This window comes from Gracilinanus agilis, chromosome 4 (genome assembly GCF_016433145.1).
Source record: "Gracilinanus agilis isolate LMUSP501 chromosome 4, AgileGrace, whole genome shotgun sequence".
NCBI classification, from domain to species: domain Eukaryota; kingdom Metazoa; phylum Chordata; class Mammalia; order Didelphimorphia; family Didelphidae; genus Gracilinanus; species Gracilinanus agilis.
In genome coordinates this window covers 485,083,181-485,110,642 of record NC_058133.1, presented here as the reverse complement: position 1 = coordinate 485,110,642, position 27,462 = coordinate 485,083,181, and the positions used below count along the sequence as shown (strand labels likewise).

General features: G+C 41.6%; 1 protein-coding gene across 1 annotated transcript in view; it reads right to left on the bottom strand.

The window, feature by feature from the left end:
* Positions 1–27,462, bottom strand: part of KSR1 (kinase suppressor of ras 1) — a 242,482-nt gene that overhangs the window by 68,621 nt on the left and 146,399 nt on the right. The window contains exon 2 of the mRNA XM_044675581.1: positions 24,983–25,123. Coding sequence (XP_044531516.1) covers positions 24,983–25,123 — 141 coding nt within the window. The remainder of the gene's footprint in view (positions 1–24,982; positions 25,124–27,462) is intronic.

Genomic DNA, 27,462 nt, shown 5'->3' with positions numbered 1-27,462 from the left:
AGGAGGGGCAGGTTAGGTCAAGTATCTACCTGGCTCTTAATTTTGCCAATCTGAGCTGTCTCTGATATCAGGTAGGGCCTATACTTAGGAAGCTGTGGCAACGACTTGACAAAGGCCAAAAACAACATTGTGATCATCTTTATAAGCCAAACAAATGATCAAGTAGAACAAGCAAAAAAAAAAAAAAGATTTCATCAGTGCGTTTATATCTGTGTAAACTTTGAAAGGTATCAATGGTGCCAAGGAGACTGGATTCAGAAACAGATGAAGTGGGTTTCTGCAGTTTACCTCCTATAATCTTATGTAGGAGCCTATGACCTCCAACAAATCCCTGACTGCTGCCCTCTCCTCCCATCTCTTATTTGGAGAAAAAACAAAAAAGGTTGGACAAGCTGATTTCTAGGGTCCCTTTCCGCTCTAAATCTATGTTTCACTGACACTGACAAATATTCCCTGGTAATGAAGCCAGATCTGGCACATTCACTAACTATGTATGCTAAATAAAGAGGAGTTTGGATCAAAAGACCTAGATTCTAATGTTGCTACTTGTCTGAACAAGTCACTTCGTTTCCTCCTGGTAAAAACGAGGAGGTTGGACTAGATCATTTCTAAAGTCACTTCCATCTCTAGATCAAAGATCCTATTTCACACCTGAAGATCCTTAAGGCTAACATTGAGGGGGAGAGAGAGAGAGAGAGAGAGAGAGAGAGAGAGAGAGAGAGAGAGAGAGAGAGAGAGAGAGAGAGAGAGAGAATGAACACACACACACACACACACACACACACAAATAAGCAAATTCAAGTAGGGTGCTTCTGTCTAGCCATCAGTTCCCAAGGCTGATGGTTTGTCTGTTTAAACAAAAGCTTTTGCCTTGATAAGGGCAATCAGTACATGAAAGGGCATTTGTTGAGCTTTGACTCCATGGTTTATGTTTGTGTAAAGTGGCAGGCTCCTTGCAATAACTGAAAAAAAAAAACAAAAAGAAAAAAATTGCTACTCTTTCTATACACTTGAGTCAATGGAAGTGGCAAAGTTGGGAGAGAAGGGACCATACAGGAGTAATAATACTAATGATGAATGACACAAATATTAGCCCCGTAAAGTTTATTAAGTTCTCCACAAACATCTCATTTGAGTCTTACAATAACTCTGTCAAGTAGGTGCTACAATTGTTATAGAAGCAGAAGCTCAAGGAGGTTTTCTGAAGCCAAATTCAAAGTTCTTTCTACTGCCTTCCATAGAGCTGACTATAGACCAAGGATGGGGGAAAGGGAGAAGGATAGGGTGAAGAGAAGGGGGTGGGGAATGAAGGAAGGGAAGGAAGGTAGGAAAATAGGAAGGAAGGAAGGAAGGAAGGAAGGAAGGAAGGAAGGAAGGAAGGAAGGAAATCAGAGAAAGGTTCAAGGCAAAGGTGATATTCAGACTCAGGACCTTCTGACTCCCAAACAAATATCCCAAGTTAGCTCACCCTTGATTGTTAGTGAAAAACCTAAATTCCTGGAGTATCTGGCCCTGCCTGGGTCTCAGAGGAGGCTGGACTGTCTGTTGACTTTCTTGATTGGGACTGTATGTATCTACTGTGTTCCTCTCATTAAGAGTGAAATTCCTTTGTTTAATGGACAAATCCCTCCAACCTTAATCTGGTGAGACTGCTGAGGGCCTTTAGCCCTGGTGAGCCTTTCTTTTCAATAAAACAAACTCCAGCCTGCTGGGGACTCTAAAGTAAATAGTGTCTGATGGAGACATTCCAGGTATCAGCCTCTTCCCTAATGATATCCTCCCCTGCCCCTTCCTGCATGTTCACAGGATCATAGATTTAGAGTTCAAAGAGATATTAAGATCATCAAATCCAACCCCCTTATTTTACAAATGAGGAAACTAAGCCTGAGAGAGGTTTAGTCACTTGCCTATGATCACATACCTAGTAAGCATCAGAGGTAAGAATTGACCCTAGGTCTTTTGACCAACACTCTCTCTACTACACATTCTGTCACTCAATATAGTCAGAAAGGCCTTTAGAACTCAGGTCCTCCTGATTCCAGGGTGACTGCTCTATCTACTGTGCCACTAGCTACCTCCAGGGAATTGGGGTAGAAGAGAGGGAGGAAAGGGCAGAGAGACAGAGAGGGGGCAGAGAGAGAGAGAGAGAGAGAGAGAGAGAGAGAGAGAGAAGGGAGAAGGGAGAAGGAAGGGAGAAGGGAGAAGGGAGAAGGGAGAAGGGAGAAGGGAGAAGGGAGAAGGGAGAAGGGAGAAGGGAGAAGGGAGAGGGAGAAGGGAAAGGGAAAGGGGAGAAATCCAGACTAAGAAAGACAGATCTCTAAGGATTTAGAGATACACAAACAGTCAGAACCCTAGAAAGACACAGAGTCAGAGACTGAGAGATGCAGACAGGAACTGAGAAAGAGAGACAGAGGCAGAAAGAAAGAAAAACACACAGCAGAGACTAAAAATCATAAACAATTTTTAGCTTGATCTCTTGGAGCTCATTAAAGGACCTAAAAAATTACCAAGAACTCTCTCTAGTTGGCAGGCAGACAGCCAATCTGTGATATCTCTGAGCATCAGGGCATCTGAGACTAGCAGTAAGGAGGCAGCCTTGAAGCCGCTCATGCTGGCATGAAGAAGGAAGCAGGTGGCTGCTACAATCACATCCAGATCTCCTCAGTAGATAGCACCCTCAGATATCCAAAGAAGATAACACCCTCAGCTAATCTGGCTGGTCTAAACCTGGCGGCACTGGACAAGTCTCCCTCTGCCACATGCTTGCCCATCCACAGACACAAGGGCGGCATTCTACACCTGGAAAGCAGAGCTGGAGCCACAAGGTCACTGAGGCTTATTCCCCCAGGCCGCACCTGCTGATGTAGTCAGAAATGGCATTCCCTTTGCCTTTATTGTCCCTAGCAATGATTACCCTGCCCCTGAGGGGTCAGGACCTGTGTCATCTATGGGAGGTATCCTCAAGGATGCCCCAGAGGGAAGGGTGGGTCAAAGGAATTAGCTTCTCCATTTTACAAATGGGGAAATGAGAACTCTGGCTGGAAGCTTAATTTTCTTGCCCAAGGTCATACGATAGCAAGATCTAGAGCTCTGCTCATTGTCATCCAACATGCATTTCTTAAACACTTACTGTATGTAGGGCATTGCACTGGGCAGTGGAGACTGAGGGGGAGGGCAGTACTATACAAACAAAATCAGTAAGTCCTCCCTTAAGGAGCTTATATTTTAGTGGGGTGATACAACCCAGAAACATGGCAATAAATAAAAGGGGCATCTTGGCACACTAGAGAAAGAGCCAGCCTCCAAGTCAGGAAGATAAGTCTCATCTTTTAATACAGACTGCCCCAGGCAGCTCCCTAAAGCCATAAATTGCATAGAACAGTTGGGATTTGCATTGGCTTAGGGAGTCTGCATCACCCTAGGAATCACAGTTCAGGACCAGAAAGAACAATAAGTGAAAAGGTAGCATGTTATAGTGCAGTGATGGCAAACCTATGGCACATGTGTCAACACTGGCATGTGTAGCCATTTTCGATGATACGCAGCCGCATACAGAGAAATAAGGGGCCACGAGCCAAGAATGAAACATCTGCTCTAGTGTACTGTAGACACTCTGGGCACTATAGATGACAATTCTACCTATATTAATTTACCTATTTTGGTTTATTCAATATAATTATAGATTACAATTATACATTTTTGTTATTTAAACTATAAATATTTCAAAATTATGTTTTTTTTCTCGAAGTGACACACCACCCGAGTTATGCTTGGTTTTTTGGCAAATTTTGACACACCAAGCTCAAAAGGTTGCCCACCACTATTATAGTGGAGAGAGTATGGACCTTAGAGTTGGGAAGATTTGGGTTCATATTGCTTATTTCCTGGTTATAGGACCATGGGCAAAGATCCAGGTTCAAATCCTGCCTGGATCCCATAATAGCAAAGTGACCTTGGGCAAGCCATTTCCCTTCTCTAGGCCTCAGTTTACTCCTATGTAGAATGGAGGAATAGGACTAGATGGCCCTCTGAAGTCCATTTTGGGTCTATGTCACTGACTGAATGCTTCCCTAAAGAAATCCAATACCTATGGTGATGCCAGAGAGTTTTTTGGTGAGGTCTACCTGTCCCAAACTGTGCAAGGCCAGAACCTTGGACAGATCCTACTCTGGCTCTATGCTGGGTAGGCCAGGCTGATGCCTTCCTCCCTTTGGATCTGCCGTGCTGCCTTCACCACCACTACTTCCCTTTGTCCACAGGAAGCACTCTTAGAAAACAAAACCCACCTTCCATTCCCTCATGCCTCACCCCAGCTAATGAAAAAGAAGCTAGTAAAGAAATGAAGGCTATCCATGTGTGGTCACTAAGAAATCATAAGAATTAACCTAACAGAAAAAGGATGAGGCATGTAGATTATGTGACTGTTTCTTTTGTGTGGGGTTCTCTCCACCCCCAACTTTCTGGCCCATCCATTGGTGCCAAGGATTTCAAGTAGGGAAGCTCCCTTTACTAGGGATTTGCCTAAGGATGGGCTTCTTTAAACAGCAGACAACTTGGATCAAAAGGTGAAAGAAAGAAAGAAAGAAAGAAAGAAAGAAAGAAAGAAAGAAAGAAGGAAGGAAAGAAGGAAAGAAAAAAGGAAAGAAGGAAAGGAAGAAGGAAAGAAAGAAAGAAGGAAGGAAGGAAGGAAGGAAGGAAAATACACCAAGAGTCAGGTAGTATGGGGCAATGGCTTTAAAGTCATAAAGACCCCAGACACTCATTAGTTGGGTGACTCTGGGCAAGTCCCTTAACCAATGAAGTTCCTCATCTGTAAAATTAGGTGGTTGAGTTAGAAGGCATTTTAAGCTCCCTTCCAGCTCTAACTCAATGATCCTCTAATACTTGCTCCCAGGGTCTGACTTTAGACAATTCATTTCCCCTTTTCTAGACTTCAGTTTGCTCCTCTGTAAAAATTAGGGGAAAGCAAGGGAATCACTATTTAATAATTTTTATTTATTAAATATTTTTATTAAATTAATTAAATTATTAAAATATTTTTAAAATTTTTATTTAATAAGAGCCAACTATGTGCCAGGCACCATGCTAAGTACCTGACAAATATTTTCTCATTTGATCTTCACAATGGCCATAGGAAAGTGATTATATTATTATTCCCATTTTACAGTTGAGGATACTGAAGTGGAGAGGTTAAGTAGATTGCCAAGACATATAACTATTAAATATCTGAAGCCAAATTTGAACTCAAGTGTTCTGGACTCTAGTTCATATATCCTGAGCCAAAGGGTTGGACTAGAATCTTTCTGAGCTTTGTTGTTTGTTTTTAAGTTGTGTCTGACTCTTCATGACCCCTTTTCTTGGTAAAGATACTGGAGTGGTTTGCCATTTCCTTCTCTAGATCATTTGACAGAGGAGGAAACTGAGATAAACAGAGTCAAGTGACTTCCCCAGGGTCACATAGCTAGTAAGTACCTGAAGCCAGATTTGAACTCAGCAAGATGACTTCCTGACTCTTGGCCTAGCCCTCTATCTAGCGGTCACCACCTTTACCTTGGGGAAAAAGCCAAGTGATGTCATTCATCTCCTTCTACCTTCCCACCCAAGAGTCAGAGCAGGAGCTGACTCCCAACTGTAAGCTCTTTTCCCTGGGCTCTCACACTGAGGAGGTCAGAAGGGGTATCCTTGGTTCCTAGGGTCTGCAGACAGAAAAGTGTTCAGAGTTCATCTGGTTCTACCACCTCTTTTTACAGAGCAGGAAATTGTGGCTCAGGAGGGCTATGACTTAAGTGTCCAAGGCAAGATTTGAATCCAGGTCCTTTGACTCCAAAGCCACTAACTATTCTTTCTACAACCTCTATATATCTCCATGAAGCAAGAACCCTAGGTTTTCTAGGCTGAGAGAAGAGGGGGACTCAGCAATTAAGGTGGGGAACCCCAGAGAGCAACTAGGGGAATATTCCCTCTGGAAGCTGATGCTAGCATAGAGTCCTTTGGGCACCAGGCTGGCAGGAAGCCCCCTCCCAAATGCTACCTCCTCTGGCTCAGGCAGTGACCTCAGGGAGAGGGAAGAGAGACATGAGGACAAGAATAGTTGGCTATTCCGGGAGGCAGAGGAGGGGTTTGAGCAGCTAACTGCGTCAGCCTGGAGAGGGGGGTTTCTATGGAGATCAGCAAGGAAATTAAGGGACCAGCCCATCTCTGGGAAGCAAAGCAGGACTAGTAAGCCTATGTCCCATCCCCCAACATTCCAGCTCTCCCATCGCTCTTTTCCTGATCCAACTTCTACACAGGGCCCCTCCTAGTTGTCCACCCCTTTCTCCTTTAGATACTCTAAATGTTCCTCTTTCTTTTTCCCCAACCCAGGTGCTGGAGTGAAAGGAGTATGGGGCTGGGAGCCAGGAGTCCTGGGTCTAGGCCCAGCACTGCCGGTAACTATCTGGGTAACCCTGGGTAAATTATTCCACTTTTCTCTAAAAGTTTGGTTTTCTAGACAACATCTAAACTAGGCAGCCTCAAAAGTCTCTTTTAGCTCCGGTAGGCTGACATTATTGACTCTGGGTGTCTGACACAGAGAGAAGTGGGCAGATGGGGTCTGAACCTAAAGCATGAAAAAAATTGGGTGCATTCAGAAAGAAGTCAGGCTGGGAACAATCATTCCTTTTAGTCACCACCTGGCACAGTCCCTTTGCACATAGTAGGTGCTCACTGAATGTTTAGGAAATTAAATTGAAAGGGTGGGGTGCATTTGGCATACACTATCCTCTTCTAAAGTAAGGCAGAAAGCTTCCATGATCTCAACCTAACGTCAAGGCTGCTGGGGCAGCCCTAAGGGGTAGCTGGTCTTTGGAAGGAGGAGCATCAGGGACATCTGGGTGGTATACAACCTACCAGTGCTCTCTCTCCTTCATTGCCTCCCCATCTTTGTTGACAGAGAAAAACAGATAGATATGAGTCATGGGTTTTAGAATTGGAAGAGATCCATCATTTAAAACATCCCTTTTTACATGTTTTGGTCCCTCTACACTAGGTATTAAAACTCATAGCCAACAGGCCACAAAACTCTTGAGGGCAGCCCTAAACAAATTAAAGTATAACTGGGAAAGGTTAAACAACACAAGCGAAAAAAAAAATACAACATAGATAATGTTAATATGTGGTTTTCTAAATCCACTGAGTTGATACCACTAAGCTCCACTCCCCCTTTTTTTAAACCCTTGACCTTAGATTCTTCCTTGCTGTGTGACCCTGGGCAAGTCACTTAACCCCCTTTGCTGAGCCCTTACTGCTCTTCTGCCTTGGAACCACTACACAGCATTGATTCTATGACAGAAAGATGAGGTTTAAGGGAAAAACCATGTTTCCAATGTAGACTAATCATTACATGAAGTGAATTAAAGTTGGGTTACCTCCTGGAATCTCTTTGAATGCAAAATCCATATACTCCCTTCTCCTGGATCCAGGTAAACGATTTGTCACTGTTATAGCACCAAGCAAGATGGTGCCCCTGTAGCTTATCCATAGGGTCTTTGGTCCTACCATAGTAGCCCGATTGTCTCAAAGTGTTTGGGAACCCTACTATCCCTGAGGCATGCTGGCTGTGGGACCTGAGAGAAATCCTTCTGCTGCTCAGTTAATTCTCTAAGATTATAAAATTGGAAAACAGGGGTCAATCTGCATTAGTAGAGGGAGTTTCAAAGACCAATGAAATGATAAGTTAATGTTTTTTCCTTGAATGCCACCCCCCCCAAAAAAAGTCCCCAGTGCCTAGAACATGGTGTGGGAAAATGGAAAAAGAACCAACTCTGGCATGAGATGCCTTGGGTTTGATCTTACATCTGATGCTTAACTATGCCATAAACAAGTTGTAGCTTCTCTGGACCTCAGTTTCCCCTTCTGTAAAATGAGAGGGTAGAGTGGGTAGCCTCTGAGGTCCCTTTTAGCATTAGTTATATGGCTTTATAAGTTTATGAATATTTGGGTAAGTGAATTGAATCAGGACCCCTCTAGGAATCTAAGCAACAGGTAGAAAGCAAAGGACCCTGGACAGAAAATTAAAGTAGGTGAGGCAGGGAAGAAGGCTACCCTCCTTGCCATGGGCAAGACCTGGGTAAGTATAGACATGGGTAATTCTAGTGATGAAGAATAATAAGCTGGCTGAGAGCATGGAGGATGGTGGGAAGAGGGGACAGAAAAGTTAAGGCAGCTCCTCCAAACACACAGCAGGACCAAGCTATAGGGTCCAGAACCACTCCCAAAGGAAGACAGTACCATTAACACTTGGACAGAGCCAGGCTTGAATCAGCATCATAAAGGGACTAGCTGGGGCAGCTAGATAGCACAGCAGGTAAAGTACCAGGCCTGAAGTCAGAGGACCTGAGTTCAAATCTGGCCTCAGACACTTCCTAGCTGTGTGACCCTGGGCAAGTCACTTAATCCCCATTGCCTAGCCCTTGACACTGTTCTGAGTCAGAAGGGAAGGGTTTCGAATCAATCAGTCAATTAATTAATTAAAGTGACTAGTTTATCGCCTTTCAAATAAGCAACTTGGCATGCTCTAAACTGAGTGGAAAGACAGTAGCATAGCCTGGCAGCCTCATTCTACAGAGTGAGTATGTCATATGAGAAAGAGAAATGGGAATGGAAAGAATCTATCCAGAATGCAGTCAATAACCAGTGAGATAGGGGAAGAAGGGCTACAGGAAGAAGGGGGGCAGCAAACAACAGAGGCTTGATCCCCTAGAAAGTAACAGCCTGGCACTGTGAGCTGAGTGGAGCTGCCCCCACTGTACTTAAGAGCCTGGAGTATTACAGAGAACTGTTCTTCTCCCAAGTCCTTCAGTCCTCATGTTAAGACGAAGATAACTGAGACACTCAGAGGCTACCCAGGGAGACAGTGCTCTCCACCCTATCCTAATCAAGACTCCCAGAAGCCCAGCTCTCAACACCAAATCTATAGACAACTTCCTTTCTGCTGAAAACCCACAACCTCTTTCCTACCCACACTTCTCCTGGGAAACCCACAGCTCGCAGCCACTGAGCTATTCCTGACCAGAGTCCAATTTCAGAAAGAGGAGTAGCCAGCTGTAGGCAAGTCTCTAAGGGGATTAAACTCTCCAGGGGCTGGCTCAACAGGCCCCATGACCTTGGCTCTGCCAGGCTTTCTGAGCCTGCTGTGTGCCCGTCTCCTGGACCCAGCACCAGTATGTTTTGAGTCCTAAGGGGAGGAGGGAAGGAGGAAAAAGAGGAGGGTTTAAAAGAAGAAAAGGAGAAAAGGAATAAGCAGCTTTCTTCCAGAAAACCCTCATGTGCCAGGCATATGTAGTGGCTTAATATAAAACTAACTGGCTTGATTCTTTACAAGTGGAAGCTGGGGAGATGGTGGGAGAGATGGAACTCCCTCAAGTCTCAGCTCAGCTCCATCTTCACTTGCCCATGCCCTCTCTGGGACAGTGTTCAACGTTGGCCAGTGGCAATCAGCCTACTCCCCCTGCCTCCCTCCCCCCAGATTCCCCATCTCCCTAGAGCCAGCAACTGCCTAAATAGCAAACCTGCCCGGATCCAGTGACTCACTAATATCATAGTTTGCTGCTTCAGAAACAACAGTGACTCAGCCAGGGGTTAGGGACCACAAGCCTCCCTGGTTAGAAAAGTCCCAGAGACTGGGGACCAGCAGGTTTTCTTTCTTCTGAAGTCAGAGGGACAGTGACACAGACTCATAAGCATATGCACGCATGCGCACACACACACACACACACACACACACACACATACACACACACACACACACAGAGGAGACAAAACCAGCTACAGTTTTAGGATTTGTCTAAAGGGAATAATTGCCCAGTACATGAATCTGGTACTTCTGCTTGGGCAAAAAAGCAAATTACTTCAAAGAAGAGATGCAAAAAGTCCCCAAATAGGGATGGAGAAGAGGAAGGAGAAGGAAGAGGAGAGGGAGAGAGGAAAAGGAGGAAAAAGATGGGGATGATGACAATGACAACAAATGCATATGATTCGTCTGACTAGATGATCTCTAAAGTCTCTTTCTGCTCTAAATTCTCTGTTCCTATAAGTAAACAATACTAACAAGCAACAAATCAGAGAAGCCTTTAAAGAGGAAGAAACACCTGCTCTGAGCCTCATAACTTAGATGCACATACACATATATGTGGGTATCCATCCATATGTGTGTACATACACACAAAGTAAGTTGGAGTGGCAGAGAGAGAATGCTTTGCTTAAAAAGCATCTTATGTAATTTTTTTTTTTCTTTTAACCCTTACCTTCCGTCTTGGAGTCAATATTGTGTATTGGCTTCAAGGCAGAAGAGTGGTAAGGGTAGGCAATGGGGGTCAAGTGACTTGCCCAGGGTCACACAGCTGGGAAGTGTCTGAGGCCAGATTTGAACCTAGGACCTCCCATCTCTAGGCCTGGCTCTCAATTCACTGAGCTACCCAGCTGCCCTATGTAATTTTTTTTTCATGTAAATCTCACAACAACACTGAGAGGTAGATGTTATTGTTCTCCCCATTTTACAAATGAAGAAGCTGAGCGACAAGGGACTATAGAATCTTAAATCCAAAGTTAGAAACAATCTCAGAAGCCCTCCAATGCTACCATTTTGCCAAAGGAAAATAAAGCCCAGAGAGACTGAGTGATTTTCCCCAAGGTCACACAGATAGTGAGCATCAGAGAGGTAGGATTTGAACCTAGGACCTCTGTCTCTACCTAGCTGGTTTCTGCAGGCTCATGGACTTAGGTACAAATGAATTTTACCTAGAGCTCTTTAAGATTCCTTCTATGTCTTTTGGAGTCCCAAGTTTTCCCTCCTCTAACTTATTCATTTGTTCAGTCCAGATTTATCAAGCACCAGGAGATGTGCAGTGCTGTCCTAGGTGCTGATAGACAGAATGACCAATAAGACAAGTCACTTGACCTCAAGGAGCTTATGATCTACTAATTTTCCTTTCTTCCAGCCACACAGTTAGGAGCCCATTTAGCCATCCTCTGTCTTTCTGGATATATCTCTCTAACACATTTAATTTAGGAGAATCTGTGAGTGACCTCACAGACAGCAAACTGGACACAATCCAGAAAGTTGGGTTTAGACCTGGGCCTCATCCCAGACATGCTCTGTCATCTTTAATCAAATCATTTAACACTCTTGCTGCTCAGTTTCAACCTCTACAAAATGATGGAAAATAAAGGTTACAACTCCCTACAGACGCATTTCTTCACCCTCCAGTCCTCCCATTTGCAATGTCCTGTCCAACTTTCCTTCACTTTTCTTGTTTATCAATTGAAAGGAAACAAGAAAATTACATCACCATCTACCCCAGAACAGAAGTTCTGAGATCTTCGCTAAGTCCTGGCTGTTTCTGTGGCAACTTCATCATGGGCCAGAACCCTTCCTAGCTATCTTCTTTCATAAAGATCCTTGGTAAGGGCAGCTAGGTGACTCAATGGATAGAGTGCCAGGTCTGGAGTCAGGAGGACCCCGGTTCAAATCTGGCCTCAGACACTTCCTAGCTATGTGACTCTGGGTAGGTCACCTAACCTCCATTGCCTAGCCCTTACCACTCATCTGCCTTGGAACTGATACTTAGTATTGATTCTAAGGCAAAAGATAAGGATATTTTAAAATAAAATAAAAAATAAAGACTCCTGGCAAAAAGAAATAAACTGGTTCCAGGGATTGAGGGCACATGCATATTCTCTCCTCTTATTATTAGCATGACTGATATAAAGAACTAGGACTTCTGCCACTACCAGGCTGTACCCTAGTCTCACCAGATCTCCACCTTCCCACGTTACCTTTCTACCTGTTGGGATTCAAAGAATCCATTCTCAGAAGAACTAAAGGAAAGGGTAGCTCTTATGAAAAATAGTAAAAGAGGAAACTCCTGGAAAGCATAAAGGAGACAGATCACATGATCCTAGATCTAGAGGCAAAAGGGTCCTCAGCAGCCATCAAGTTCAACCCCCTAATTTTACAGATGAGGTCCACGGAGGTCAAATGTCTTGGACAAAGTCTAAGAGGGTATTGTTAGAGATGAGATTTGAACCTTCGTCCTCCGATTCCAGAGGCAGTGCTCTTTAGAAAAATATCCTGGGTGGTGCAGTGGACAGAGAACCAAGCTTGGAGTTGGGAGGACCTGGGTTCAAATCTGGCCTCAGACATTTCCTAGCCATGTGACCCTAAGCAAGTTAACCTAACCCCAATTGCCTAGCCCTTACCTTTCTTCTGCCTTAGAGTTGTTACTAAGACAGAAAGTGAGGTTTAAAATATATATCTATATATTTAGTTAGCTAGTTTATATATTTAGACTCTATATGTATATATTATCTGTAACATATTACATATATAGATGAGTATAAATGATAAATATGTATATATATGTGTGTGTGTATGTGTATATATATGTAATCTAATTCAATTTCACAAAAACCATGAAGAAAAGTCCTTCTTTAGTTTGATACTTAAAAGCAAGGACTATAGCTTAGGCAAGCACGGTGTTGGCCCAAGGGATAAAGAGCCAAGCCTAGAGATAGGAAGTCCTGAGTTCAAATGTGGCCTCAGACACTCCCTAGTTATGTGACTTGAGGCAAATCACTCAACTGCAGTTGCCTAGCCCTTACCATTCTTCTGCCTGGAAGCTAATACTTAGCAACAATTCTAAGACAGAAGATAAGGATTTAATTTTTTAAAAGTTTTTTTTTTTTAAAAGAAAGCATGTTGCTAGAGCACAAGGACTTTTCCTTCAGGGAGAAACCTTAGTAAGTTGTACGTTTTGAAAAAGACTTAAAGATCAGAGAAAACACGAGGTGAGAAACAGCTTGGAGCTGCTGTGGAATCAGAACACCTCTGTGCTTCCACTGTGGTGCCACCAACCCCTTTCTTCTCTATATTTGGTAACTCCAGTGGATGCTTGGAGACCCCAGGGGTAAGGACGACATACCTGGGAGTCTGCCAATTCCACAGAACACAAGTCTCGAACTTCTCTCAGTTCCACTGGTGAAGGTGAAGGGGGTCCCGGAGCCCCAGCAGCTTTGGTGGGCACCCAGCGCCACAAGCAGTGCATGGTGAGTTCAGTAGCATTGACTCGTGGGGGCTCAGGGGTGGTAAGGTACCAGACAACTGGGTGATCTCTAGCAATGAGGAGAGGGCAAGGGATGTTGCTGTTTTCTTCATGACTGGTAAGAAGTAGCAAGGGACAAAAATAGTCTGTGCCACTGGGCCTGGAAGAGTCAGCAAATACTTGGAGAGGGAGAGCAGGTGCTGTGTTTCAGAGGGCCAGGCAGGCTGACATGCCTATGTTCTGCCGTAGGGGGGGATTTATTTTTGGTGTCGATGGGGACTCCCAGCCCAAGCTTTTAACTCAGACTAAGACGGTCTGGTTTTAGGGACTGTTTTGCTCTGTTAGTTCCCTCACTCCTCAAGAATGAGGGCCTGAGTTAATTTTAAAAAAACGCATCCCTTCTCATCCCCCAGTGAATCACCTGGGAACCCCCCACCCCCAAGATGGGAACTTTAATCCATTCCCTCATATTCCATTTCTGCCCTCCCCTCCACAGAGTTGACGGGCTGGGAGGCTGGCTGGCTGCAAGGGCTTCAAAAACTGGCTGCCTGCAGAATAAGCTGCGGATACATGCTTTCACATCTTGAAGCCTCCAAGTGTGCTTATTACATATATATAATATTATATATTAAGTGTCTTCCTATTTCCCAATTCTATAGAAAGACTCTCCCTAGTTTCCTGGTAGAAAATCTGAACAGAAGAGTCCTGGGCTTAATTGTGGGAGCACATGAAAAAAATCTCCCTTTTAGCTTCTCTAGAAATACGAAGAAATAATATTTATTCTCTAAAGTCCTTTCCGGACTCCGTGGGAAGGTAGGAGAGGTAAGACAAAAGGGAAAAGGGTCTTTCGATAGGAGAAAGGATTAAGGGTAATGATCAGAAACTTAATAGTCTCTCTTATCTAGGTAAGAATATAGATTTTCCCTACCTCTTGCACAAGGACGGAGGGTGATAAGATTACTTGTATGTTGCCTTGCCAGGTTCCTACAAATAATAAGGATATAGACTCATCTAAGGGCAATCCATGAAGGGATTAGCCCTATGAGAAGGGCTATTCTCTATCTCTCCTTCAACCATTCACTATCTCTCCTTCAGATCAGCATGAAAACTTTAATGGGCGTCCCAATGGTCCACTTCCGTAGTCGATCTTTTGATGTTTGGAATGTCTGGGCTCCCTTCAGTTCCAAGGCTACAGAATACTCCAGGATATATGCTCCCAGGATATGAGCTCCCAGATGTTCCCCCTGACCATAAACCCGCCCTAGTACCAACCTTCCAGGTAGAGAAATATGTCAGTGTTAGGTAATGAGGAAACATTTGGATTTTGAGTCAGAAGGTTCAAATCTTGCCTCTGCTACATACTACATGTATGACCCTAGGTCAGTGACTTATCTTCTCTAATCCTAGGCTTCTTCATATATAAAATAAGACAGTGAGATTAGCTTAGGAGGGTTGGCCTGAAGTCCACTGACCAGAAAGGAAGAGGAGACAGGAAGAAAGAAGCAATGATTAAGTGTGAACTGTGTATCTAACAATATACAAACTCAGGAGGGAGAAAGGAAAGAAAAGAGAGAGAGATAGAAAAGGACAGAGACGGAAACAGAAAAAGAGAGATGGAAGGAAGAAAAAAAGAGAGAGAGAGAGAGAGAGAGAGAGAGAGAGAGAGAGAGACAGAGAGAGAGACAGAGAGAGAGAGAGACTTGGACAGAGAGGGGGGAATTTCATTAAACCAAAAGTTAATAAAAATTGTAAAAGTTAAATATAAGATAAAATATATATATACATATTATACATGTCTAATTAGTTTCACTATCTATTGGTTTTCTTTGTAATCTGATGTAGCATTTAAAGGCATTATTCTGAAGAGGATGTCTATAGGCTTTACAAATTTTCTAAAGGGATCTGTGACCAAAAGAAGAAGAAAAAAGATTTCTAAACCCCTGGAACAGATGATCTCAAAAGTTTTTTTCCAAAACCAAATCCTACGACCTTGGAATCTGAGGAGCTGAGTTTGAATCTCAACTTTATTAAACATTTCTGTGCCTCTGTTTTTACCATTACAAGATGAGATATAACCTGCCCCTTTAACCCTGCTTTTAGAGTCTCTTAGTCTCTAGGGAATTCATTTCAATTCAATAAGCAGTGATTAAGGAACAATATAAGGCCATTTAGTCCTATGGGAAGTACTTGGGATCAGAAATTTGAAAGAGATCTCAGCTACAGGTCCAGTGCCACACTTGGTATGTGATTAGACTTTATTTATTTTTTTAACCCTTAACTTCTGTGTATTTTCTCCTAGGTGGAAGAGTGGTAAGGGTGGGCAATGGGGGTTAAGTGACCTGCCCAGGGTCACACAGTGACCTGGGAAGTGTCTGAGGCTGGATTTGAACCTAGGACCGCCTGTCTCTAGGCCTGACTCTCAATCCACTGAGCTACCCAGCTGCCCTGTAATTAGACTTTGGAATGGTTCTAAGTCTCTTTTTCTCTCTGGGTAATGGAAGTTCAGTTGTAAAGATAAATCCAGGCACAAAATGCAAAGTATATCACAAGAGATTTATTACATAAAGACAAGTAGAAAGAATAGATGATTTAATGGTATCACAGACCAAAATTTTACATCTATCATCCACTTGAGACTCTACTTTGGACGACCAAGATGATCAAGAAGAGAAGTAGGCCTTGGAAAAGCTGATAGACTGTGCCAGTTTCTAGATATCCAGCTCTCATTTGTTAGCAGAGAAATGTCTTCAAGAGGCCACCAGGAGGAGGGAGGGAGGGAGGGAGGGAGAGAGAGAGAGAGAGAGAGAGAGAGAGAGAGAGAGAGAGAGAGAGAGAGAGAGAGAGAGAGAGAGAGAGAGAGAGGAAATATGAGCCGAGAGTCCCAGAAACTATCAGGCCACCACATAGGAGGGGGAGAGGAAGCTCTCTCATTACATCTGCTGAAGCATTTTCACAGCTGGGCAATGCCCATCTCCTCATCCTAGAAACCTGAGCCTGATCAGGAGTAGAACACCCGACCCCCTTCTCCACCCTTCAACCCTCTTCCCATCATTGCTTGTAGGACTACCTGCCCTGAGCTCACCTCCCCCCCCCCCCATCGGGGAGAAGCCAAATCTCACTTTCCCCAGCCCACATGGGGCAGCTTATCATCTAAGAAGATAAAGTTGTTCTTCATCTCCCTTGGCAAGAGTAACCACAGCTGCCAGGATAATCTTCTTCTGACACTGTTTTCGTTAGACTTGGCAGGCCAGAAATATTGAGAGCTGAGGACAGAAGGGATCAAAGCTCATCAGAGCTCTGAAACCAGAAAGGGTCAGCCCAGATGCACCCATCAAGCTTCAGAATACTAGCACTTCAGACACACATCCTCCTCCTGATCCCTTTTTCTAAGTTAATGCCGTGATGTTTTTATTGATATCTTTTGTTTTTACATAAGGTTTCTCTCTTTATTCCTCCTCCTAACCCCTCCCTAAGAGCCATGCCTTATATAAAAGAATGTTGTTGTTTTTTTAAGGGGGAGGGGCATCGAGGTCCATGAAAAGAAAGCCAGGTCCAGAGTTAGAGGGACTTGGGTTAAAATCTAGCCTTAGACATTTCCTAGCTATGTGACCCTGATGAACCCAAATTGCCTAGCTCTTACTATTCTTCTGTCTTAGAATTCATAGTAAGACTGAAGACAAAGGTTTAAAAAGAAAAAGAAAAAAGTGAGGAATGAGAAAAATGCATTAAAAGGGGTTACTACAGCAAAAGAAAATCTGATGTTACATACAATATATCATCCCCCTCTACAAAACAGCAATCAGTGGAGTGTGAAGTAGAGGAAGGATGGAGGCGCCTTCTCCTAACTCCTCTTTGGGGACAACTTTGTTCTTGGTATGGTTTGGCAATGTTCTGTTCAATTGTTTTGGATGGAATCGTTCTTTCCACCGACATTGTATTAAATAAGTTCAGTATTCTGGCTCTGATCACTTCCCTTTACATCAGTTCCTTTAAATCTTTCTATGCTTCTCTGGAATCATCAAAGTCATCATTTCTGTCAGCATAGTCACATTCTTGGCATTCCATGTACTATGATTTATTTAGCCCTTCTCTGTTTGATGGGCATCTTCTTTGGTTCCAGTTCTTTACTACCATGAAAAATGTTGCTATTAATATCTTAGTGTATATGGGCCCTTTTAGTCAATGATCTCCTTCCCCAGACATTTAGAAAGGACCAACAGAGTGTTTTATGAAATGGGTATTTAGTGACCTTTTGGACTTCATTACCCTTCCCCTCCTCCACGGAGTGGTAATGGTTGAAGCCAGAAAAAGATTTAAGAAGGATTATGATTATAAATTCACAGACATTACGTCTACAACAAACAAAAATGGGGAAGGCATACTGAAGCTTTTAAAGTTGGCACCATGCAATTTGGAATTATGCCCAAAGGGCTATAAAAGAATGCATTCCTTTGATCCAGTAATATACCTACTAGGTCTGTATCCCAGAGAGATTTTTAAAAAATGAGAAAGGACCTATTTGTACAAAAATATTTATAGCTGCTCTTTTTGTGGTGGCAAAAAACTGGAAACTAAAGGGATGTCCCTCAATGGGGAAATGGTGGAACAAGTTGTGGTGTATGATGGTGATGGAATACTTTTGTGCTGTAAGGACTGATGAGCAGGATGATTTCAGAAAGAGCTGGAAAGGCCTCCATGAACTGATGCAGAGTGAACTAAGTTGAACCAAAAAAGCATTGTTCACAGTAACAGCAACATTGCAGAATGATCAAATGTGATAAACTTTGCTACTATCAGCAATACAATGATCCAGGACAGTTCTGAGGAACTTAGGACAAAGAATGCTGTCCATCTCTAAAGAAAGAACTGCTGGAGCAGGAATGCAGAGGATCACTTGTGTATTTGGGTATATGATTTGGGGATTTGGTTTTATAAGATTATTCATTTACAAAAATGAATAATGTGGAAATACGTTTTGTGTGATAATACATGTATAACCCAGATTGAATTGTTTGCCAGCTTCAGGAGAGGGGGAGGGAAGAAAGGAGAGAGGCAATTTGGATCATATAACTTCAGAAAACTTTTGTGAAATTTTGTTATTAAAATAAAAAATAATAAAATTTTTAAAAATAAACTAAAATAGGGGCAGCTGGGTAGCTCAGTGGATTGAGAGTCAGGCCTAGAGACAGGAGATCCTAGGTTCAAACCTGGCCTCAGCCACTTCCCAGCTGTGTGACCCTGGGCAAGTCACTTGACCCCCATTGCCTACCCTTACCACTCTTCTACCTATGAGACAATACACCGAAGTACAAGGGTTTAAAAGAAATAAAAAATAAAAAAATAAACTAAAATAAAGCTGGCACAATGAATAACAACAGACATAGTGTCACCTATAATGTCTCCTTGGATAGTGCCAGAGACAGAATACTAGACTGAATTTCCAGTGAGGTATTTCTTTAGTCAGTCCCCTACTCAAAAGCATAGAATGGCTCCCAGATGCCTTTATCGGCCCCCCACATTGCCCTACAGCCACCTAAATCTCATTGGAAGATGTGAAGCTTTTATAACTTAGCACAATCTCTTTCCCGATTCTATCACAAAGACACAAGCACTTGTTTCCATTCCTCCCAAAAGGAGGATTTAGACACATGTCCTCCAGGAGGACTCAACAGAGAGTGAGAAAAATTATGATTATCTAAATTAGTTTACAGATCTGACACTATATCAGTCACACTACCAAGAGAATACTATATAAATTATGCAAAAATGTCAACAAAGTTCATCTGGGAGGACTGAGAGCCTAAAATCTACGGGGAAGTTTTAAAAATGTAGGACTGAAGGGCCAGCTCTCAATATATTATAAAGCAATAAAATCAAAATTATTTGGTACTGATTTTAAAAATAGAAAAGTAGATCAATAGAAAGATTAAAAAGGGAAGAATTAAGAAATAACTTAACTCAATAATCCTGTCTGGATATGAGGCAATCAGGAAGTGTCATTTGGTAAACTTCCTATTTTAACCAATCTTGTTAACTAGATCCTAAGCTCAGTTGTTTCTGTCTTCAAGAAAGGAGTATAGTAAAATACCTGATAAATTTTGATGCCTCTGCCTGTCTGTCTCTATCTCTCTCTGTTTCTCTGTCTCACTCTGCCTCTGTCTCTCTGTCCCTCTCTCTCTCCCCCTAGTTTCCATGTAATATAAAGTCACTGAAAAAAAACTGAGAAAATGAACCTCTCTCCCACCTTTGACTGACATATACTATCAGACACAAACAATGTGTTGGTTGGTCTTGCTGAAATTTCTTTTTTTTCTCTCTTGTTTTTAATCTTTGTTTCAAGGACAACAAAGTTTACTGAATGGTGTAAAATGGAGGAAGATAATCAAAAATGAAGGCAGTGGCAAGAGTTAGGGGAAGGCTTAGGATATGAAAAAGTTTGTTGTCTCTTTCTCCAATGATCCAACAGAATAACGAAGAGGAAGAAGGGAGGTGAGGGATAAAATGGTCTTTAAGAATTATTGGCAATTTTTATAACTGCGCTCTTTGTGGTGGCAAAAATTGGAAAATAAGGGGATGCCCTTCAATTGGGGAATGGCTGAACAAATTGTGGTATATGCTGGTGATGGAATACTATTGTGCTCAAAAGAATAATGAACTGGAGGAATTCCATGTGAACTGGAAAGACCTCCAGGAATGATGCAGAGTGAAAGGAGCAGATCCAGGAGAACTTTGTACACAGAGACTGATACATTGTGGTACAATCAAACATAACAGACTTCTCTACTAGCAGCAACGCAAGGATCCAAAGCAAGGCTGAGGGACTTATAAGAAAGAAAACCAGCCACATTCAGAGGAAGAACTGTGGGAGGAGAAACACAGAAGAAAAACAACTGAACACATGGGCTGATGGGGATGTTATTGGGGATATAGACACTAAACGATAACTCTAGTCCAACTATCAATAATATGGAATTACGTCTTAATCAATGATACATGTAAAACCCAGTGGAATTGTGCGTTGGCTACAGGGGTTTGGGGGAGAGGGGAAAAACATGAAACATGTAACTAAGAGAAAATACTCAAAATGAAAATTTTTTTTTTAAAAATAAAGGTTAAAACTTTTTAGAGTTCAAAAAATAAAAATAAAGATAGTATCATTAAAAAAAGAATTATTGGCAATTCATGCAAGCTATTATTTTTCAGTCAACTGACATTTATGTATCTACTCTATGCCAGACACTCTGCTAAGGGATGGGGTTATTTAAAAAAAAAAAAAAAGGCAAAAGGTAGTCCCTGCCCTCAAGTAGCTCACAGCCTAATGGGGAAGGAAACATGCAATCAGTTCTATTGTTGTTCAGTCTGTCTGACTCTTTGTAACCCTCTAGAGTCTAGACAATACATAGTATACCAGTTTTATCCATGGAGTTTTACTGGAGTGATTTGCCACTCCAATGGATTAAGGTACAGAGGTTAAGTGACTTATCCAAGGTCACACAGCTAGTGTGTATCTAAGGCTAGGTCTAAACTCAGGTCTTCCTGACTCCACGTCCAGCACTCTATCCACTGAGCCACCTAGCTGCCTCCAAACAACTATATACAAACTATAAAATAAATTTGATAAACTGGAAGGAATATCAGAGAGACAGTACTAAGATTAAGGAGAAGTGAGAAAGACTTCTTGCAGAAAATGCAGACTTCAGCTGTGACTTCAAGGAAGCCAGGGAAACTAGGAGGCAGAGATAAGGAAGAAGGCAGTTCTGAGAATGAAAAACAGCCAGTAAAAATTCCAGAAGTCAAGAGGCAGAGTGTCATCCACCAGGAATAGCAAAGGAGGCCAACATCACTGGATCTCAGAATATGTGGAGGAGAATAAGGTAGAAGACTGGAAAGGGAACAGGACTAGAAAGGAAGGGACTAGATTATGATGATTTGAAAAGACAAACAGATTTTTGTATTTGATCCTGAAGGTGATGGAGAGACATTGGAGTTTATGGAATGTGATCAGAGGATGATATAGCTAAACCTATGTTGTAGGAAGATTGATTTGGCCACTAAGTGGAAGAGGGACTGGAATGGGGAGACACTTGGGGCAGGGTGATCTAATCAGACAATTCAATAGTTTGGCTATTTTAATAATCCAAGAATTAAATGATGAGGGGCCTGCGCCAGGGTAGCTGCAGTGTCAGAGAAGAAAAAGAGGAACTGGGGGGCGGAGTGGGTGAAGATATACGAGAGGTGCTACAAAAGCAGTAACAAAAGGACTTGGCCACTGGTTGGATATTGGGGTGGTAAGAGTGAAGAATCAAAGGATGAAACCAAGGTTGTGAGTCTAGGTGGCTGGGGGGATGGTGGTACCCTCAAAAGTAATGGAGAAGTCCAGAAGATGAGAGGGTTTGGGAACACAATAATGAGTTTGGTTTTGGACATACTGAATTTGTTTAGAGGACACTGAATTAGTTCACAGGACTTCCAGTTCAAGATGGCACATAGAGATTTGAAACTGAATGTCAAGAGAGAGTTTGGGGTAGACAAATAAATTTGAGAATCATTTGTAAAAAAGAAGATCACGGAGGGGCAACTGGTCTCTTAACCCCCACTGCCTAGCTTTTACCACTCTTCTGCCTTGGAACAAATACATAGTATTGATTCTAAGATGGAAGATTAAAGTTAAAAAAAAATGAACACTGAAACCACAGGAGCTGATAAGATCACTGTGTGGAAAAAGTATAAAGTGAAAAGAGACGAACGTCCAGGACTTAACCTTGGGAGATGCCTGTTATTGGCTGGCATGACACGACTCCATTCTTCTCAGTAAGGAGACAAAAGAGGGTCAGACAAATAGGAAGAAAAGCAAGACAGGGTCATGAAAACTTAAAGAAAAGAGAATCCTGAGAAAAGGGGCATCAATGATATCTGTAGAGAGATCAAGAACAATGAGGATGGAGAAAAAGCCTATTTAGCCATTAAGAGATCATTTATAACTTTGGAGAAAAAAGTTTCAGTTGAAGGATGAGGTCAGAAGCCAAACTGCAGAGAGTTCAAAAGAGAATGAGATGAAAGGAAATGGAGGTATCCATTGTAGATGGCCTTCTGAAGGAGCTGAGCCACAAAATCAGGAAAAGAAAGGAATAGGAGGGAACCATGTCCAGCAAGATGAAGTGACTTGACCAAAGTCCTAGAGTTAATGGAAGAACTGGGACGTGAACCCAGATCTCTGAGCACTGGGCCTGGAGTTCAAGAAGACCAGAGTTCAAATCTCATCTCAGCTACTTCCTGGTTGTACGACCCTAGGCAAGTCACTTCATTCAAGTCTGCCTCACTTTTCTTCTCTGAAAGATGGAGCTAATAATGGCACCTACTTCCCAGGGAAATGAGGATAAAATGAGATGATATTTGTAAGGTACTCTGTAAGCCTTCAAGTGCTATAGAAATGCTAGTTGTTGTTATCATCATCATCATCATCATCATCATCATCATCATCATCATCATCATCATCATCATCATCATCCCCTAATGGCTAGGGCAGTGCTCTTTCTATACTGCCCATTCAATTTCATTTTTAAAAAATAACCCTTACTACAATTCAGAGGGATTTATAAGAAAGAACGTTATCCACTCTAGAGAAAGAACTGTGGGAGTAGAAACACAGAAGAAAACGTAGGATTTCACTGGTTTATATATGAGTACAGGACTTGGGGTATGGGTTTTAAAAACATGACTCTATTACAAAAATGAATAATATGGAAATAGGTTTTGAGTGATAATACATGTATAACCCAGTAGAATTGCTTTTCAGCTCCAGGAGAGGGGAGGGAAGAGGAGAGGGAGACAACAAGAATCATGTCACCATGGAAAAGAAAATTTAAAAAATTTAATTTAATTAAAAAAACACACAAATAACTATTCATTTTTGCCTTAATAACAACTTTAAGACAGAAGGGCAAGGGCCAGGTGAATAGTGGTTAAGTGAATTGCCCAGGATCACACAACTAGAAAGTATCTGAGGTCAGATTTGAACCCAGAGCCTTCTGACTCCAGGGCTGTCTCCCTATCCACTGTGCCACCCGACTACCCATTCAATTTTGCTTTAAATTGACTATCCAACGGAAGTGAATTTCTTGCTGCTCCCATAAGACCTAGCTTCACCTGTCATCACTGCCCTTCACTTTTTTTTTATCTTTATTTTCTTCTCTCTAGCAGCTTCTTCCCCAAGGCTGAGAGTTTCTGATTCCTCCCTCCTCTCCCTCCACTCCCCAATAATGGGCTCCATGGTCAGAACTCCACTTGTGTGGGCCACATGAATATTTGACTCTTACAATTAACATTTAATACTCTCCTGCTCACAGGACACCTGGCAGCAGCCATTTAGACAATGGAATGGGCTGACAGATGGTTGAGTCCCACCGGCCAACTGGTTCAGGTGTGCTAATTAGTTTAATTTTTTTTAATTGCAAAAAACCTTCAGGCAAACCACACCCTGAGGTCAGTCAGGCTATAAGTCACATGTCAAATGCCTGGGCATAGTACTATAAGGTTTACAAAAGCACTTTCCTCAAGATAACCCCAAGAGGGGGCAGCTGGATGTCTCAGTGGATTGAGAGCCAGGCCTAGAGATGGGAGGTCCTGGGTTCAAATCTGGCCTCAGACACTTCCCAGCTGTGTGACCCTGGGCAAGTCACTTGACCCTCATTGCCTTTAAAAAAAAATAACTCCAAGAGATAGACAGTGTATGCATATATATGTATATGTATATATAAACAAAATGTATATTATGCATTACATATTATATATTATGTAGTATATATTATATACATTACATGTGTATATTTATATTATATACATCGTGTATATATATAATATGCATTATAGGTAATATACAATATATTTACAAATTTATTATTTACTATATTATATTTATTGTTTATATTTATAATATAATAATATTCATAAATATATTCATAATATATTTTAATTTATATTTCTAATATAATAATATTCATAAATATATTCATAATATATTTTAATTTATATTTCTAATATAATAATATTCATAAACATATCTAAAACATTTATTATTTATATTTATGTTATATCTATTGTTTATATTTATAGTATTATAATATTTATAAATAAATATATTTGTAATAAATTTATTGTTTATATTTATATTATATTTATTATTCATATTATTGCATAATAATATTTATAAATAAACATATTCATAATATGTAATATAATAAAATATAGAAATAGATATAGAAATATAAATTTATAAAAATAAATATAATGTATTCATAAATTCATAATTTAAATAAATATATAAATTATATGTTTACAAACTTATAGATATGATGTGTATTACATATAATGTATGTTATGCATATACACACATATAATGTATATAAATATATATTTCATGAATATATTTTTTCATCTACATATACACATTATCCCCATTTCACAGATTAGAAAACTAAGGATCTAGAAGGCTAAGTGACCTTCCCACGGCCATGCAGTTACTAAAGGCAAAAGTTGGTATAAATATCGGTATTCAAAATCCGGGTCTCCAGACCCTACCTAGTCTCTGTCACAAATTTATTTGGCCCTCCCGTAGTCTAAAAAAGTAAGTCATTCTACTTCTCTGAAGCTTGGTACCCTTCTTCATAAAATGGGCAGAAGAATACTTGCTCTCTTCTTGCCTCTTTTGTTCTGTTCTGGCCTCTCCGGCGGAGTCACCCAAGCTCAGGGTGCTGGACCCAAACGGAGCCTTCAATGCTTAATCCTCGATGCTCTGAGGCTGGGTGGCCTCCTTGGGCTCCGGAGGGAGGCTCGGTGCCCTTCGCCCCGGCTCTGAATGCCACAGCAGTCCCCCGGGCGCTCCCCCAGCCGCCCTGCCCGCTCACCTGCACCACCTCCGTCCTTATGTTCAAGGTGTACAGCCAGTCACTGAACCGTGGGTAGCTGTTGAGTTCCACCGTCCGCTCCCCGGGGGCCACGCTGAGTTTGCACTGCCGCTGCTTGCTGATGTACCGAACCAGTTTGGCCTGTTGGGAAGCCCAGAAAGCAGGAGATTTAACAAAACATGGTCTTAGTCACCTCTGCTGAACAGGTCAAGGAACGAGTCAAGCCCTGAAGTGGTGGGGGACAGGGAGGGGAAGCTGGATCCGCTCGGAGCATGAAGGGTGCCTGCAATCATGGATACAGCGTGCTAGTAGGTCATTACAACAATTCTGGAGGGAGAGGGGGCGAGGGCTGTTATTACCCCCATTGGACAAATGAAGAAACTGAGGCTGAAAACTCTTAAGTGGCTTGCCAAGGATCACATGGCTGAGATATCTGCCTGATATCAGATTTGAAGGTTCAACACTGCGCCCACTGGAAATTATTCAACAGATTTAGAGTTGGAAGGGATTTGTGAGAAAAGCTAGTCCAGCCCTCTCAATTTACAAATCAGGGGACTGAGTTTCTGTATAGATATAAAGATACTAAGTGGAAGGGGAGGACTTGAATTTGCCATTTCCTTCTGCTGCTCGTTTTACAGAAGAAACTGCAGGGTTAAGTGACTTGCCCAGGGTCACACAGCTAGCTTCTGTTTTTACCATCATCCACCTTTACCAATTTACTAATTACTATTCCTCCTCAAGAGTCATCTCTTGTAACAAAAAAGAAAATGGAAAAAAAATATCAAAAACCAACAAATGAATCAACCAAGTGCAATATCATATGTGATGATCCCTAGAACCTAGTATAGAATCTGGCACAGAGCAAGTGCTTAATAAGTGTTTGCTGATTGGCTATGGGAGTGGGGTGGGAGGAGGAGAAGAAAAGAATATGAATCATGGAACCATGGAAATATTTTCTTAATTAATCAATAAAATAAAAATAAATTTAAAAAAAGTTTGCTGATTGACAAAAAAAAATAAAACACAAACTACTGTGTTTAGCATTCCACAACTACAGTCTCCCACTTCATTACCTGTGATTTTTCAAATGTCTTCTTTGGAGCCAAACTTGGCCCCATATTCCATAATTCCATTATTACAATTATTATACAATTACAATATAATTATTACAATAATTATACAATTACAATGATAGAATATTAAGATTCTATTTTCTTCTTTTTTTAAATCGAGCATCAGCATTTATTAAGCACCAATGTGCCAGACATGGTGCTAAGTGCTATAGATACCACAAAAGGCAGGAAGGCGACTTTTGCCCTCAGGGAGTTCACATTCTAATGGGGGAGACAACATACCAATTACCCGGGTACAAGACATAGAGCATAAAGGGGTAATCTCAATGAGAAGGCACTAGCAGTAGGAGAAAGTAGTAAGGGACCTTGGGCAAAGAGCTTTACAAATAAAAATCTGCCTCTTACCAGAAAGTGGGATTTAAGCTCAATTTTGAAGTAAGCCAGAAACGACAATCAATCAATATTCATTTATTTACTTATTTATTTTAAACCCTTACCTTCTGGCTTAGAAGCAATACTGTGTATTGGTTCCAAAGCAGAAGAGCAGGAGGGGCTAGGCAACTGGAGTTAAGTGACTTGCCCAGAGTCATACAGCTAGGAGGTTTCTCAGGACAGATTAGATCTGGTTCCCTCTCCACTGAGCCACCTAGCTGACCCTGATCAGTTAACATTTATTAAGCACTTACTGTGTGATAGTTCTTTGCCAAGCACTGGGGATACAAAAAACAAAAAAAAACAAAAAAAACAAAAAACAAAACAAAAAAAAAAACACTTCCTCAGACACTTTCCACTGTGTGACCCTGGGCAAGTCACTTGACCCCATTGCCCACCCTTACCACTCTTCCACCTATGATCCAATACACAGAAGTTAAGGGTTAAAAAATCAAATAAAACAAACAAACAAACAAAAAATGTAAAAGACAGTCCCGCCTTCAAGGAGCAGTCTAATGGGGAGGATGACATGTAAAAAATATACATATACAAAGTAAGGTCTATACAGAATAAATAGGAAATTATTTACAGAGGGAAGGCACTGGGATTAAGAAGGTTTTGGAGAAGCACAAGTAAGTAGAGGGAACATTCCAGGTATGGGGCACAGCTAGGGCAAAGACCTGGAATCAGGAGATGGGAGAATCACTTTATAAGAAAAAGCAAAAAGTCCATTGTCACCGGATTATAAAGCACCTTCCATTTACATTGCTGTTTACTAGTTTACTTGGTTCTGCTTCCCTTACTTGGTACCAGTTAACTCACAACTTTCTACATTAATCTATTTCCTGTGGCACAGTAATATTCCATTATAGGTCTGTACCATGATTTATTTAGCCATTCTCCAATCTATGGACATGGTGTATATCCAGTTTTTTGCTACCTAAAAGGGGAATGGGGGAATGGCACCCTACCAGT